Source organism: Leopardus geoffroyi, chromosome C1, assembly GCF_018350155.1.
Source record: "Leopardus geoffroyi isolate Oge1 chromosome C1, O.geoffroyi_Oge1_pat1.0, whole genome shotgun sequence".
Taxonomy (NCBI): domain Eukaryota; kingdom Metazoa; phylum Chordata; class Mammalia; order Carnivora; family Felidae; genus Leopardus; species Leopardus geoffroyi.
The window spans coordinates 92,991,686-93,006,359 of record NC_059328.1 but is presented as its reverse complement, the minus strand read 5'-3'; the positions used below and the strand labels follow the sequence as shown (position 1 = coordinate 93,006,359).

General features: G+C 36.9%; 1 protein-coding gene across 14 annotated transcripts in view; it reads left to right on the top strand.

Moving 5' to 3' along the window:
- WDR47 (WD repeat domain 47) overlaps positions 1-14,674 on the top strand; it is a 70,155-nt gene that overhangs the window by 17,655 nt on the left and 37,826 nt on the right. For 8 of the 14 annotated variants that reach the window (XM_045478516.1, XM_045478517.1, XM_045478515.1 and 5 more), the window contains 4 exons: positions 1,083-1,249; positions 3,448-3,531; positions 8,202-8,286; positions 10,728-11,530. In XM_045478516.1, coding sequence (XP_045334472.1) covers positions 1,092-1,249; positions 3,448-3,531; positions 8,202-8,286; positions 10,728-11,530 — 1,130 coding nt within the window. In that variant the 5' untranslated portion in view covers positions 1,083-1,091. Of the gene's footprint in view, positions 1-1,082; positions 1,250-3,447; positions 3,532-8,201; positions 8,308-9,171; positions 9,276-10,727; positions 11,531-14,674 lie in introns of those variants that run through there. The other 6 variants (XM_045478512.1, XM_045478510.1, XM_045478511.1 and 3 more) reach the window with 2 other exon arrangements.

Sequence of the window (14,674 nt, the reverse complement as noted above, 5' to 3'; positions counted from 1 at the left end):
CTCAGTTGTATCACTGCAAACTTTTAGGTAAAAGTTAGAAGAGATTGTAGAGAATTGAAATATCTTTGTTCATGTTTAGGTTGATATGAGTTAAAGTTGTACTTTTTAATCAGCCTTGTTTTGTTTGACTCCAAAGTACAAGATATAATAGTTTGTGTTGCTATAGACTATAAGCTTCTTAAGGACAAGGCCAGTGTCTCCTAAGTAGAACAGTGCCTATCACAGAGAAAAAGCTGCTTATTGAATGAGTGTATGCCTACGGCAAGGTATTTAGGACATGGCTAAACATGGTTATTAATGACTTTTAAAATGTTCTTTTTTATGACAGATTTTAAAAATGTGTAAGAATAGATAGAATAATATTGTCTCAGTCCATTTGGGTTGCTGTAACAGAATACCATAGACAGGGTGGCTTATAAATAGCAGAAATTTATTGCTCACAGCTTTGGAAGCTGGAAATCTAAGACCAGAATGTTCACATGATCAGGTTCTGATGAGGACTCTCTTTCTGGTTGCAGACTACTGACTTCTCAATGTATTCTTACAAGGTAGAAGGGTTGAGCTGTCTTTCTGGGGCCTCTTGAAGGACACTAATCCCGTGAAGGACAGAGCCTTCAAGATCTAATCACCTCTCAAAGGCTCCACCTCCTAATTCTGTCAATATGAAGATTAGGATTTCAACAGATTAATTTTGGGAGGACACAAATGTTCAGACCATAGCAAATATAAGTGAATCTCCCTCCATTTACCCATTACCCCACTTCAGTAGTCATTATTCTTGTTTCATCTTTACCTCTAACAATCCCCTCTTGTATTATTTTGAAACAAGTCACAGACTTTATATCATTTAATTTGTATTATTACAGTGTGTATCTCTCAAAGATAAGGACTTAAAAAAATTATAGCCATAACCTTTATTCCACCTTAAAGAATGACTGGTTTTGATAAATATTAAGTTAATTTCAAAATACCTATACTAAATATTTCCAAGAAACCTATTATGTATAGTTTCCAGACAGTTAATAACACTTAGAGATAAAATAATAGGACTAATTTTTGTTTTTGTTCTGTTTAATATTTAGGCTATCAACATGACGGCTGAAGAAACAGTGAATGTAAAAGAGGTTGAAATTATTAAACTAATTTTAGACTTCTTGAATTCAAAGAAACTTCACATTAGTATGTTAGCCCTCGAGAAGGAAAGTGGAGTCATAAACGGCTTATTTTCAGATGATATGCTTTTTCTGAGGTATGATTTCGTTAGTTTTATAAGGTTTGTAGCTCCTTCAAAGAAGTGTTAAGTATTAATGAAATAATATGTGTATTTCAGGTGGGATATTTATAATCGTGAAAAGGCCATATAATTTGTAAAAATAATGTTTGTTTTTATAATAGAACATTTATAAAGTCATGTTTTCTATAGAATCTTTTCAAGATCAAGAAGTCCATTAAAAAAACTAGAGTCACAACTCCATTGTGGTTGTGGCATCATCATGAAAAATTCTTGATTTAAAAAATAAGAGACTCCAGAAGGATAAAAAAAAAATTCTGAAATACCATCTTTTTGGCCATAGAAATGAATATAGATATATTCATTATAGAAAATATAGAAAAGGAAAAGAGAAAAATACCCGTCACCCAGACACACTACATGCTGATGATTTTCTGTGCATATTAAAAAAAAAAAAAAGCAATTCTGTTACATTCTATTAGAAGGATAACTTAGTATCCTTCTTTATCCATTAACATTATAAGGATTCTCTGTGTTACTACAAATTTATACTTAAAATTTTTTGATTTAATTGATTTCCTAATGGTTCCCCAATTTTAAACAAATTATTTCCAATTTATCTTAAATAAATGCTCTATTGAACATCTTTTATACATAGGACTTTTTCTGTATCTTGAATTATTTCCTTAGAACAAGATTCTTGGAATTGCAGAGCAAAAGAGAAATAACATATTTGCCAAATGGGAAGCTAAATATATCCTAACTTGAATTAGATGGAAAAAGAAAAACCCAGATTTCCAGACAGAAATGCACTCTCTGCTTATGTGATACTGAATATCCTTGATGAAGAATACAGATTCTTGGACATGTGGCATTTTGTGACTTGGAAAGCTTTAAAAAATGAAGCATTCCTAAGTCACGAAAAAGGAACTTAAAAAAAAAAAACTTCAATGTATTAAGAGTTTATTTAAATTCCTTGAACTTCCTTGTATTTGGTGTTATGAATGTCATTTAGCCCTGGGGAGCTTAGTCAATATTCTCAGGAACCAATACTGAGGCCGTTCCGGCCCTGTCTTTCAAGCATTGCTACTCCTGGAATTTAGCAGTGGCTCTCAAATATCCCCCCTCCAAGAATCAGCTGGGTTTCTGATGAAGTTTTACTGGTCTGAGGTAAAATGCAAAGAATTGTAGAATAGTTAAGTTTTTCATTAAACTAAATGTATTCATCTTAAAGGACTAACCTTTGAAATTCTGCCCTTTCTTTTTAAATATTAAAATGCCTCTTTGTAAAATGATTATGATATATTATGATTGCTTCTTACTAATATTCCTTATTTGCAGGCTTAAAAGTTGGCAATCTTATTTAGATCCTCCTGCCCATCCCTTTTTAAATTATATTGTTCTAAAAATCCAGAAGTAGGGAAATTGCTATTATAAAAGAAGAACAGCAGTAAGAATGCCTTATAACTTTTGGAAATTCCCATAGACCACTAAAGTGGAATGAAACCTGATCTTATTCTTTGCCGTTTTTATTCTCAGAGTATACATTTTAGTGTTATATGCCTGAAAGATGTAGAAATCATAGTTGAGAGCAGGATTTCTCAACCTCAGCAGTAGTAACATTTTGGGCCAGATAATTCTTTGTTCTTTGGGGCTGTGGGGGTTTTCCTGTGCATTGTAGGATGTTTAGCAACATCTCTGACCTATACTCAGTTGATGTCAGTAGCACCCCCAAATTGTGACAACCAAAATGTCTCCAAACATTGCCAGATGTCTTGGGGACAAAATCACCCCCAATTAAGAACCTCTGATTTGGTGAGTCTGAAATATAGCCATACATTGGCCCCTAAATAATACAGAAGAACTTTAAAACTGTAAGATGAGTAGGAAAATAAAGGAACGTTTAGACTTAGCCCAGTGTTTTTATATAGGTGAAAAAAAACCCACATATATATTAGAATGAGAAGTGGATGCAGATTCACAAATTCTTCTCATATAGGATATGTTGTTACAAATAAGTTGTGAAAAATTTATTTTAGTATAGTGGTTGAGGATGTTAACCTCATTACAGATTTCAGACTGAAGTTTTAATGCTTCATTTATTCTGCTTATCATTTATTCTTATCATTTATTCTGCTTTTATTCATTCTTATTTATTCTGCTTTTAATTAGTATAACCCAAATTTGATAACATGCATGTGTTTTTCTTTATATAGGCAGCTAATCCTTGATGGTCAATGGGATGAAGTTCTTCAGTTTATACAGCCTCTAGAATGTATGGAAAAATTCGACAAAAAAAGGTAAGATTTCATCAAAATTTTTTATTGTCTTATCACTGGTATAGGCGTAGCAAAACAAAATAATAAACAAAAATTTAAAAACAAGACTGTTAGCTTTCCTAGAAAATAGTATACTCAATACCATTGAGTTGGAGCACTTCTAGAGGACAAGTTGTATGTACTTCAGTTGGTTGAAAATCTGATTTATAAACCTACCTTTTTTGACAGTGTATACAAAAAGTCACAAGGGCCATATCTGAGACAGTTGTTTCTTCATAATTTATTTATTTTGAGAAAGAGAGCATGAGCTGGGGAGGGGCAGAGCGAGAGAGGGAGAGGAGACTCCCAAGTAGGCTCCCATATCATAATTGAGAGATCACAACCTGAGCTGATACAAGAGTCCCAACAGAGCTCAAGCAAGTGAGCCACCCATATGCCCCAATAATATGAAGATTTGAAAGATGTCATTCTATTGTCTCCTCGCCTCCATTATTTTCTGATGAATACTTAGCTGTGTTTGTGTCCGGATTCTCTTATATGGTTGTTGTTGTTGTTTTTGTTTTCTTTTTTAGTTGCCTTCAAGATCTTTTTTTTTTTTATTGAGGTGTATATGTGTGTGTGTGTGTGTGTGTGTGTGTGTATTTTTTTATGTTCTTTTTTTTTTATTTTTGAGAGAGAGAGACAGTGCGTGAGTGGGGGGAGGGGCAGAGAGAGGAGACACAGGATCCAAAGCAGACTCCAGGCTCTGTGCTGATAGCACAAACTCATGAACTGTGAGATCATACCCTGAGCTGAAGTTGGCGCTTAACCAACAGAGCCACCCAGGTGCCCCTGTATATATATTTTTTTCAGTGTTCATTTATTTTTGAGAGAGAGACAGAGCATGAGTGGGGGAGGGGCAGAGAGAGAGAGGGAGACACAGAATCTGAAGCACGCTCCAGGCTCTGAGCTGTCAGCTCAGAGCCGGATGTGGGGCTTGAACTCACAGACTGCGAGATCATGACCTGAGCCAAATTCGGACACTTAACCGACTGAACCACCCAGGCGCCCCTATTGAGGTATATTTAACATATAAATAACACTATATTAGTTTCAGATGTACAATACAGGGATTGGATATTTGTATATATTGTAAAATTGTGATCACAGTAAGTCTAGTTAACGTTCATCCCCATACATAGTTATAAACACTTTTTTGTGATGACAGTTTTTGTTTTTTTAATTTTTTTTAAACATTTTTATTTTTGAGACAGAGAGAGACAGAGCATGAACGGGGGAGGGTCAGAGAAAGAGGGAGACAGAGGATCTGAAACAGGCTCCAGGCTCTGAGCTGTCAGCACAAAGCCCGACGCGGGGCTCGAACTCACGGACCACGAGATCATGACCTGAGCCGAAGTCGGACGCGTGACCGACTGAGCCACCCAGGCGCCCCTTGTGATGACAAATCTTAAGGTCTCTCTTAGCAATTTTCACATGTGCAAAACAGTATTATTAACTATATAATGTACATAATGCTGTACAGTACATTTCCATGACTTACTTTATAACTGGAAGTTTATATCTTGGGACCCACTTTACCCAATCTGCCTACCCTTCCAACTCCTGCTTCTGGCAACAAGATTTTATCATTTGCTTTTAGCAGTTTGATTATGATGTGCTTAAGTGTGGTTTCTTTGTATTTTTCCTGCTTCAGGTTTGCTGTACTTTTTGGATCTGTAAGTTTATATTTTTCATCAAATTTGGGAAGTTTTTGGCCATTACTTCTTCAAATATTTTTTTTAGCCCTTTTCTCTTCTTCTTCTGGGACTCTATGCAGTATTAGATAACTGATATTGTCCCACAGGACTGAGGTGCTATTCATTTTTTTAAAAATATTTTTGTGTGTGGATTGTGAGGGAGACACAGAATCTGAAGCAGGCTCCAGGCTCTGAGCTGTCAGCACAGAGCCCGACACGGAGCTTGACTCACAGACTTTGAGATCACGACCTGAGCCGAAGTTGGACACTCAACTGAGTGAGACACCCAGGCGCCCTTTTATTTTTTTAAACCTATCTAGTCACTTTTAAAATATGGGGCACCTGGGTGGTTCAGTAGGTTGAGTGTCTGACTTCGGCTTAAGTCATGATCTCACAGTTCATGAATTCGAGCTTTGCATTGGGCTTTGTGCTGACAGCTCGGAGCCTAGAGCCTGCTTTGGATGCTGTGTCTCCCTCTTTCTCTGCCCTGTTCCCGCTTGCACTCTGTCTCTCTCTTAAAAATAATAAATAAACATTAAAAAAAATTTTTTTAGTGTATTCTGCACATTGTGGATTCATTGCTGAGGCTCTGGATTCTGTTATCTGCCTTTGAAAAGTGTTGACTTTTGTTCATGAGGTAGTTAACTTCGTTACACTCCCACTTAGTGGATGCCAGCTGAGATCTTTGTCAGTTAATTAGCCTTCCATCTGTTGCTTTCCCTGGGCTCCTTGGAGTCTCCCTTGCATCTTCACAGTTTCAGGGACAGCCAAAGATTTTATCTGAGTTTGTACAGTAGATTTTGGTGTATTTTTCATTATGGCTTCCTTTGTGTTTGGATGTCCTCCTGCTTTTCAGCTACTCTTGCAGTACCAAACTTTTTGCTGACTTTTTAAGAAAGTGAAACTGTAGCTTTCTACTTGAGTTTTAGCTCACATTGTGTTGACTGGAGAGTGCCCCCAGCTGGAAGACCTTATACCCTTGAATCTCACTCCAAAGGTTTTTTATCCCCGCCCCCCACCCCCCCGCAAGCCTCCCCCCCCACCCCCGTCGCCAAAGATTGACTTCCCTCTAGTTGTACCAGCTTTTTGTTGTTCTTCATTGCTTTCAAATAGTTACTTTTAAAATTTTATCTACGGTTTCTCATTTTATCTGTAGAAAGGTTAGCCAGATAACAAGTGACTCTACCATCAATGGAAGTACAACCTTATATTGTTTTTTGATCATCTGTTCATACCACTGGTGCTATTTGATACCTGTTTGCTTTTGCACATTCTTCATTTATTGGAATAGTATTCCTTTCACCATCTCCTACCTTTATACAGCACACACCTGATCATCTTTTGAGAGTCAGCTCTTATAAAACTTGCCTTATACTTTCCACCCCTTCTGATAGAATTGTTTTCACATTCCTTTGAGACTTTGCTGAAACAGTGTACATATTTCATACAACTTATTAGATGACCCTCTTTTTGAAGGCAAGTATTTTGCTTTATTGGACATACATTTGCTACTGTAACAATGGTTGAAAGAATGACTAAAGTTTCATTTTCTTTCAGTCCTTAAAAATAATTTTTCTTTAAGGTGCTTAAAGCATCCAGAATTTTTTATTCTTAGGCAAGTCAAGTAGACCTCTCCCTGAAAAATCTCTGTTAAAAAACTTTAAAGTTTATGATTATTTTATGACTTCAGAAATGTTCATTTCTTCCTACTCTTTCAGCCTGATTTTTATTAGACTTTTCTCATGTTCGAAAAGAAAAAAGGACATATTTTGAATAAAATGCAAAATAATAAAACAAAACATAATAAAACAAGACATTTTGAATGTAAAGGATTTTGATTTCATATTAGACTATAATTTTCATCTTTCATAAAACTTGGCTTTTGGTTAGAATTAATATTGGAAATAGAAATCCTTCGAGTACTAAATTGTATTTACTTACTGAAATTATTTTAATTGTGGCTCCAATGTGATAAGCTTTTAAGAATTTTAAGAATTTTGGGGCGCCTGGGTGACTCAGTTGGTTAAGCTTCAGCTTAGGTCATCTTGCAGTCTGTGGGTTCGAGTCCCACATTGGGGCTATGTGCTGACAGCTCAGAGCCTGGAGCCTGCTCCAGATTCTGTCTCCCTCTCTCTCTGCCTCTCCCCCACTCATGCTCTGTCTCCATCTCTCAAAAAAATGAACAAATGTTAAAACAAAATTTTAAAAAAATAGTAATTTAAGAATTTTAAGAATTTTTTAAAAGTTTATTTATTTTTGAGAGAGAGAGAGAGCAGGGGAGGGACAGAGGGAGAGAGAGAATCCCAAGCAGTCTCCGCACTGTCAGTGCGGAGCCTGACATAGAACTCAGACTCATGAACTGCGAGATCATGACCTAGGCCGAAATCAAGAGTCAGATGCTCCAAGTGCCCCAAATTTTAAGAATTTTTTGAAAGCAGGGCCATCTGGGTGGCTCAGTTCGTTATGCATCCAACTTTGGCTCAGGTCATGATTTGTTAGTTCAAGCCCCACCTTGAGTTCTCTGCTGTCAGCACAGACCCCACTTTGGATCCTCTGTCCTCCTCTCTCTCTGCCCCTCCCCAGCTTGCCTGTGTACGTGTGTGTGTGTGTGTGTGTGTTCTGTCCTCCTCTCTCTCTGCCCCTCCCCAGCTTGCCTGTGTACGTGTGTGTGTGTGTGTGTGTGTGTGTACACACACTTGCTCTCTCTCAAAAATAAACATTAAAAAAATAATTTTTTGAAAGCAAAGGTGGTTATAGTAACTTATAAGCACATTTGATTTATGAGACATTGGAAAATTAATTTTTCTTAAAAATCTTTTTTTAGAGGAATAATTAGCCCTTTAAGACAAACTTGGTCTGTTTTGCTCTAAGAACCTGGGTTTCATTTCTAATCTTTGACTTTGTTGTAACTCGGCTTTTTAATCATTTTAATGTTTTGTGTTTTATTTTTCACAGGTTTCGTTATATTATCCTGAAGCAGAAGTTTTTAGAAGCCTTGTGTGTTAATAATGCAATGTCAGCAGAAGATGAGCCCCAGCATGTAAGATTTTTATTCCTGAAGGTTTGCGCTATAGTCTTGTTTCAGTCATAAGTATTTTATTTACTAAAACAAAAGATCAGTATCATGAGTTTTCAAAGTTTTTATGAGCTGGGATGGAATAAGATCTACTCTTTTGCAGCTGGAGTACTTTCAATCTATAATGCTTTTGAACTTGTTCCAAGATTTAGACACAGACGATAATGAATGGCTGGCTGGTTGGAGAGTGTGTGCTTTTCCTGTTTAAGGTGATTTAGATTACAGTAGATGTTTGACTTGAAGATTCTACATCTTTGCTTCTTTTTTTATTCCAGAAGTGGATTATGTTTACTTCCTCTTTTTGTTTTTTCAGTATTTACATTGATCCAGATGTGTTTTTTTTTTCCCTCCAAGTTTTTATTTAAATTCCAGTTAGTTAACTTACAGTGTAATATTAGTTTCAGGTATAGAATCCAGTGATTAATCGCTTACATACAATACCCCAATGATCAGTACAACAACAGAGGTGGTTTTTGATAAAATATGTGTGTCTTTATGACAATTCAAATTTAAAGATACTAAGGGTTTTTTTGATTAGAGAGTTATTTTTAAAGTTTTAATTATAGTATTGTTATATCCCAAACCAAGGAAACTTATTAAGTGCCAGTAAGTGTTCATTGAAATAAACTCAAAAGATATTACAATGAGAACTTTCATATATAGTAAGAGAAATGTTTGCCAGACAGTAATGGTTATTTTATTTATTAATTTTTGAAATTTATTAATGTTTATTTATTTTGGAGAGAGAGTGACAGAACGTGAGTGGGGGTGGGGGGAGAGAGAGACACACACAGAAATCTGAAACAGGCTCCACGCTCTGAGCTGTCAGCACAGAGCCTGATGCAGGGCTCAAACTCCAGCTGTTAGGTCATGACCTGAGCTGAAGTCGGATGCTTAACCCACTGAGTCACCCAGTCGCCCCCACAGTGACGCTTAAATTTGAAAAGAACACTGTAAGTCAGAAGACTTAATTTTTACTTTGTCTTTGTCATTAACCAACTGAATTACTTTAGTTAAATCTGCTCCCTAACTTTTCCCATATGTAAGCTAAAGAAAGGTGAATTCCATAAACTCTGAGATTCCTTACATCATTAAAAGCTTATGATTTAAGATAATATTCAGTATACAAATTACTGTAATTTTTCTCTCAGCTAAGCTTTCTTTGTTCTGTCTTCATACTAGGTTTTTTGTTTTGTTTTGTTTTCTTTTGTCTTAGAGAGAGAGAGAGCATGAGTCAGGAGGGACAAAGGATGGGGGCGGAGAGAGAATATTAAGCAGGCTCCACACCTGTCATGGAGCCCAACGTGGGACTCAATCTCATGACCATGAGATCATGACCTAAGCTAAAATCAAGAGTCAAACATTTAACTGACTGAGTCACCCAGGCACCCCACATACTATTTTTGTAGCAAATGAACTGTAAACTGTAGAGTCCCCCCCCCCCCCCCCCCCCCAGTTTGCTTTCTTTCCCCACACAAATTTCTCCTACAGCAAGTTTAAGAATGACTTTTTTTGCTTTTTGGGTAAGCTGGAGTGATAGCAAGCTTCATAAACCATTGAATATTGGCATGCTTCGGTTTTCATTTCTAGAGTGCTCAATTATTCTTGACCTTAAAAAAGTATACATTTGAGAATGATAGTCCAAAGCCTGAACTAGAACAATATCTTAAAAAAATGTTTACTTATTTATTTTGAGAGAGAAAGAGTGCTAGTGGAAGAGGGGCAGAGAGAGAGAGAGAGAGAATCCGCTGACAGCACGGAGCCTGACTCAGGGCTCCATCCCACGAACTGTGAGATCATGACCTGAGCTGAAACCAAGAGTATGTGCTTAACTGACTGAGCCACCCAGCACCCAGGCATCCCTAGAACACTATTTTTTTTATATCTTTTTTTAATGTTTACTTATTTTTGAGAGAGAGAGAGGGAGCACAAGTGGGGGAATGGCAGAGAGAGAGAAAGGGAGACACAGAATCTGAAGCAGGCTCCAGGCCTGGGGGACACAGGGTCGAACCCACAAACTGTGAGATCATTACCTGAGTTGAAGTTGGACGCTTAACCGACTGAGCCACCCAGGTGCCCCGAACACTATTCTTATAGTAAGAGTTTAATTTGCTAAGTAACCAAATTATTTCATATTTTTATTTTAATAGTGAAAAAACATTTTAGCTCCTGACTTTAGAGTTGTTACATAGCCTGCAAATTATATGAGTACTCTGTGACACTAGAGTTTATCCTTTTACAATTAAAGTTTATGAAAGCTTATAAAATATTTGATTAAATATTTTTTAAAACATTTTATAAAATGTTTTATAAAACATTTGATTAAATGTATTTGATTAAAATACTCTTGCTTTCATATCTCACAGCATCTTTTTTTGTAGTGATCACTTATATTTTTCTTACAGCTGGAATTTACCATGCAAGAAGCTGTGCAATGTTTGCATGCCCTAGAAGAGTATTGTCCTTCTAAAGATGATTACAGCAAGCTCTGTTTGCTTTTGACTTTGCCTCGTCTGACCAATCATGCTGAATTTAAGGACTGGAATCCAAGCACTGCACGAGTTCACTGTTTTGAAGAGGCTTGTGTCATGGTTGCAGAATTCATCCCTGCTGATAGGAAGCTAAGTGAGGCTGGGTTTAAAGCAAGTAACAATCGTTTATTTCAGCTTGTAATGAAGGGCCTACTTTATGAATGCTGTGTAGAATTTTGTCAAAGTAAAGCAACTGGAGAAGAAATTACAGAAAGTGAAGTACTTCTTGGCATTGACCTTTTATGTGGTAATGGTTGTGATGACTTGGATCTGAGTTTATTGTCATGGCTTCAGAATCTCCCATCATCTGTCTTCTCTTGTGCTTTTGAACAGAAAATGCTTAATATTCATGTTGACAAACTTCTGAAACCTACAAAAGCTGCATACGCTGATCTTTTGACTCCTCTTATCAGCAAACTTTCTCCCTATCCATCGTCTCCAATGAGAAGGCCTCAATCAGCTGACGCCTATATGACCCGCTCTCTGAATCCTGCTTTAGATGGCCTCACTTGTGGCCTAACCAGTCATGATAAGAGAATCTCAGACCTTGGAAACAAAACGTCTCCAATGTCACACTCCTTTGCTAACTTTCATTATCCAGGGGTACAAAACCTCAGTAGAAGTCTCATGCTTGAGAATACAGAATGTCACAGTATTTATGAAGAATCCCCTGAACGGTAAGTATTTCCTCATAAAAATTAGAAATTATTCAGAGTGTGAGATTGTGTGTGTGTGTTTAATGTTCAAGTCCCTTTAGTTGAAAGTTAGTCCTTAAACTTTATAAAGCATTTCTAAAATAAATTATGATAATTAAAATTATCAATGAGAATCTTTATTTTTATATCCTGTATTATTTTGCTTATTATTAAGGCAATGGATGTGCATTGAAGACATTTTGGAAAATACAGGAGAGTATAAATATGAGAATTAAAATCCCATGTAATCTCACACTTCGATGATGTCTTTTTTTTTTCTATGAATACATTTTTAAAGATTGGGAATGTACTATATATATTCACATAATTTGCTTTTTAAAATTTGATCTTGAATACTTTCTCGTATTTTAAACATTTATTGGGATAATGATTAATGATGTATGCAGTATTCCATTGTATGACTGTATCATAATTTTACCTAATTCCTCATCATAGGATAGCAGATTATTTCCACTTTTTTCTCCTATATGAATAGTACTGAATAGTAAATAGTATTGAATGTGTGTGTGTAAAAATCTCTGATTATTTCCACTCTGATTATTTTTTCTAGTAACTCTTTTTTTTTTTTTAAGTTTATTTATTTAGTTTGAGAGAGAGCAAATAGGAAGGGGCAGAGAGAGAGGGAGAGAGAAAGAATCCCAAGCAGGCTCCACAGTGTCAGTGCAGAGCCCGATTCAGGGCTCAAACTCACGAACCATGAGATATGACCTGACCTTGAGTCAGATGCTTAACCGACTGAGCCACCCAAGCATCCCTCTAGTAACTCTTAATATACATGAAGGAAATAAGGGTTAAAGCCAGCACTCAGTTTTTCTTTCAAACTTGGCATGAAATAATAATTTCCTGGTTAGCGGTTCTTTATTTCAAGAGTTAGAAAAGTTCTTCCCTCACTTTCTAGGAAAACCACTGGGACATATGGCTGGTTTCCTATACTCAGAGTTGATACTATGAAGTATGATACTATGAGTAGGGAAGAGGCAGAGAGAGAGGAAGAAAGAGAATCTAAAGCAGGCTCTGCACTGTCAGCACACAGAGCCTGACACGGACTCAAACTCATAAACCACGAGATCACGACCTAAGCTGAAATCAAGAGTTGGATGCTTAACTGACTGAGCTACCCAGGCACCCCAAGCGTAGGGTGACTTAAGAGTCATCTTAGGGGCGCCTGGGTGGCGCAGTCGGTTAAGCGTCCGACTTCAGCCAGGTCACGATCTCGCGGTCCGTGAGTTCGAGCCCCGCGTCAGGCTCTGGGCTGATGGCTCAGAGCCTGGAGCCTGCTTCCGATTCTGTGTCTCCCTCTCTCTCTGCCCCTCCCCCGTTCATGCTCTGTCTCTCTCTGTCCCAAAAATAAATAAACGTTGAAAAAAAAAAATTAAAAAAAAAAAAAAAGAGTCATCTTATTGCTCTACTTGAAAGATAGAGATGATATCTAGTAATGAAAATGGATGAGTATAACTTAATATCGAAGGATCCTATTATCTAAATCCCAAAGGAATAGAGTCTTGAACATTGGTAGAGACTATCTTAAACTTTTCTTGGACTTTCCAATCTCTTTAAAGAAAATTTTCATTGTCTGGTATGTTGGGCTTCAATTCTAAGGGACTGTTGATATTCTTCTGAGGAGAACTGTTGATATTCTTCTGGGTACGTAAGATGATTGGAACTTCTTCGTCAGTATAATGTTTGGACTTGTTCACCAAAGGGATTGTCTTTCTTTTTTTCTTAATTTTTTTTTTTAAATTTACATCCAAATTAGCATATAGTGCAACAATGATTTCAGGAGTAGATTCCTTAATGCCCTTTATGCATTTAGCCCATCCCCCTTCCCACATCCCCTCCAGTAACCCTCTGTTTGTTCTCCATATTTATGAGTCTCTTATGCTTTGTCCCCCTCCCTGTTTTTATATTATTTTTGTTTCCCTTCCCTTATGTTCATTTCTTTTGTCTCTTAAAGTCCTCATATGAGTAAAGTCATATGATACTTGTCTTTCTCTGACTAATTTCACTTAGCATAATACCCTCTAGTTCCATCCACGTAGTTGCAAATGGCAAGATTTCATTCTATTTGATTGCCGAGTAATACTCCATTGTGTGTGTGTGTGTGTGTGTGTGTGTGTGTGTGTGTGTGTGTGTATATATATATATATATATATACACCACATCTTCTTTATCCATTCATCCATCAATGGACATTTGTGCTCTTTCCATACTTTGGCTATCGTTGATAGTGGTGCTATCAACATGGGGGTGCATGGTCCCTTCGAAACAGCACAACTGTATCCCTTGGATAAATACCTAGTAGTGCAATTGCTGGCTCATAGGGCAGCTCTATTTTTAGTTTTTTGAGGAACCTCCATACTGTTTCCCAGAGTGGCTGTACCAGTTCGCGTTCCCACAAAGGGATGGTCTTTCTAAAGAAAAGAGACACAAAAATCTAGCCAATTCTGACTCTACATGTGCTGTTGCCTATGTAAAGGAGTAGTAGAAATTGAGGAATGACTAAAGACAGAAAGAAGTGGAGTATAAGCTACTAGACCATTATAGAATAAGTAGAGAGGTAAAATGTGACATATTAAAATGTGAGTAATACATGTGTTACTAGCTGAGCAGTAGCATAACCAAGAAAATATCTGTCATGCCTGTGAAATTGGAAGACTTAAGAGGCAAAGCAGTGTGGAATAATGAATGGTCTTTGGAGTCAGACTTGGACTTGAGCAAGAGCTTTGCCATTTACTAGTTGTGTGACCTTGGGACTGTTATTACTTAGTCTCTCTGAGCCTAAGTGATCATCTGTATAAAATAGGGTGTTGACTTGCAAAGTGAGATAAAGTTCCTAGCAGAGTGGCAAGCATGTGCATGGTGCTTAGTAAATACAGATTTCTCCCCTTCTGAGTGTCATACTCCTGGTAAAGACAATATGTCAAAAGGGCTGCTAATAGCATGCTATAGGTAAGCTACTGTGCTGTGGATAAAGTATAAAAATTTACTTTGGAAAAAGTTAACCTTGTTTTTAAAATTATCTTAGGTGTGGGGTACCTGGGTGGCTCAGTTAGTTAAGTGCCCAGCTCTTGATTTTGGGTCAGGTCATGATCTCACGATTTGTGA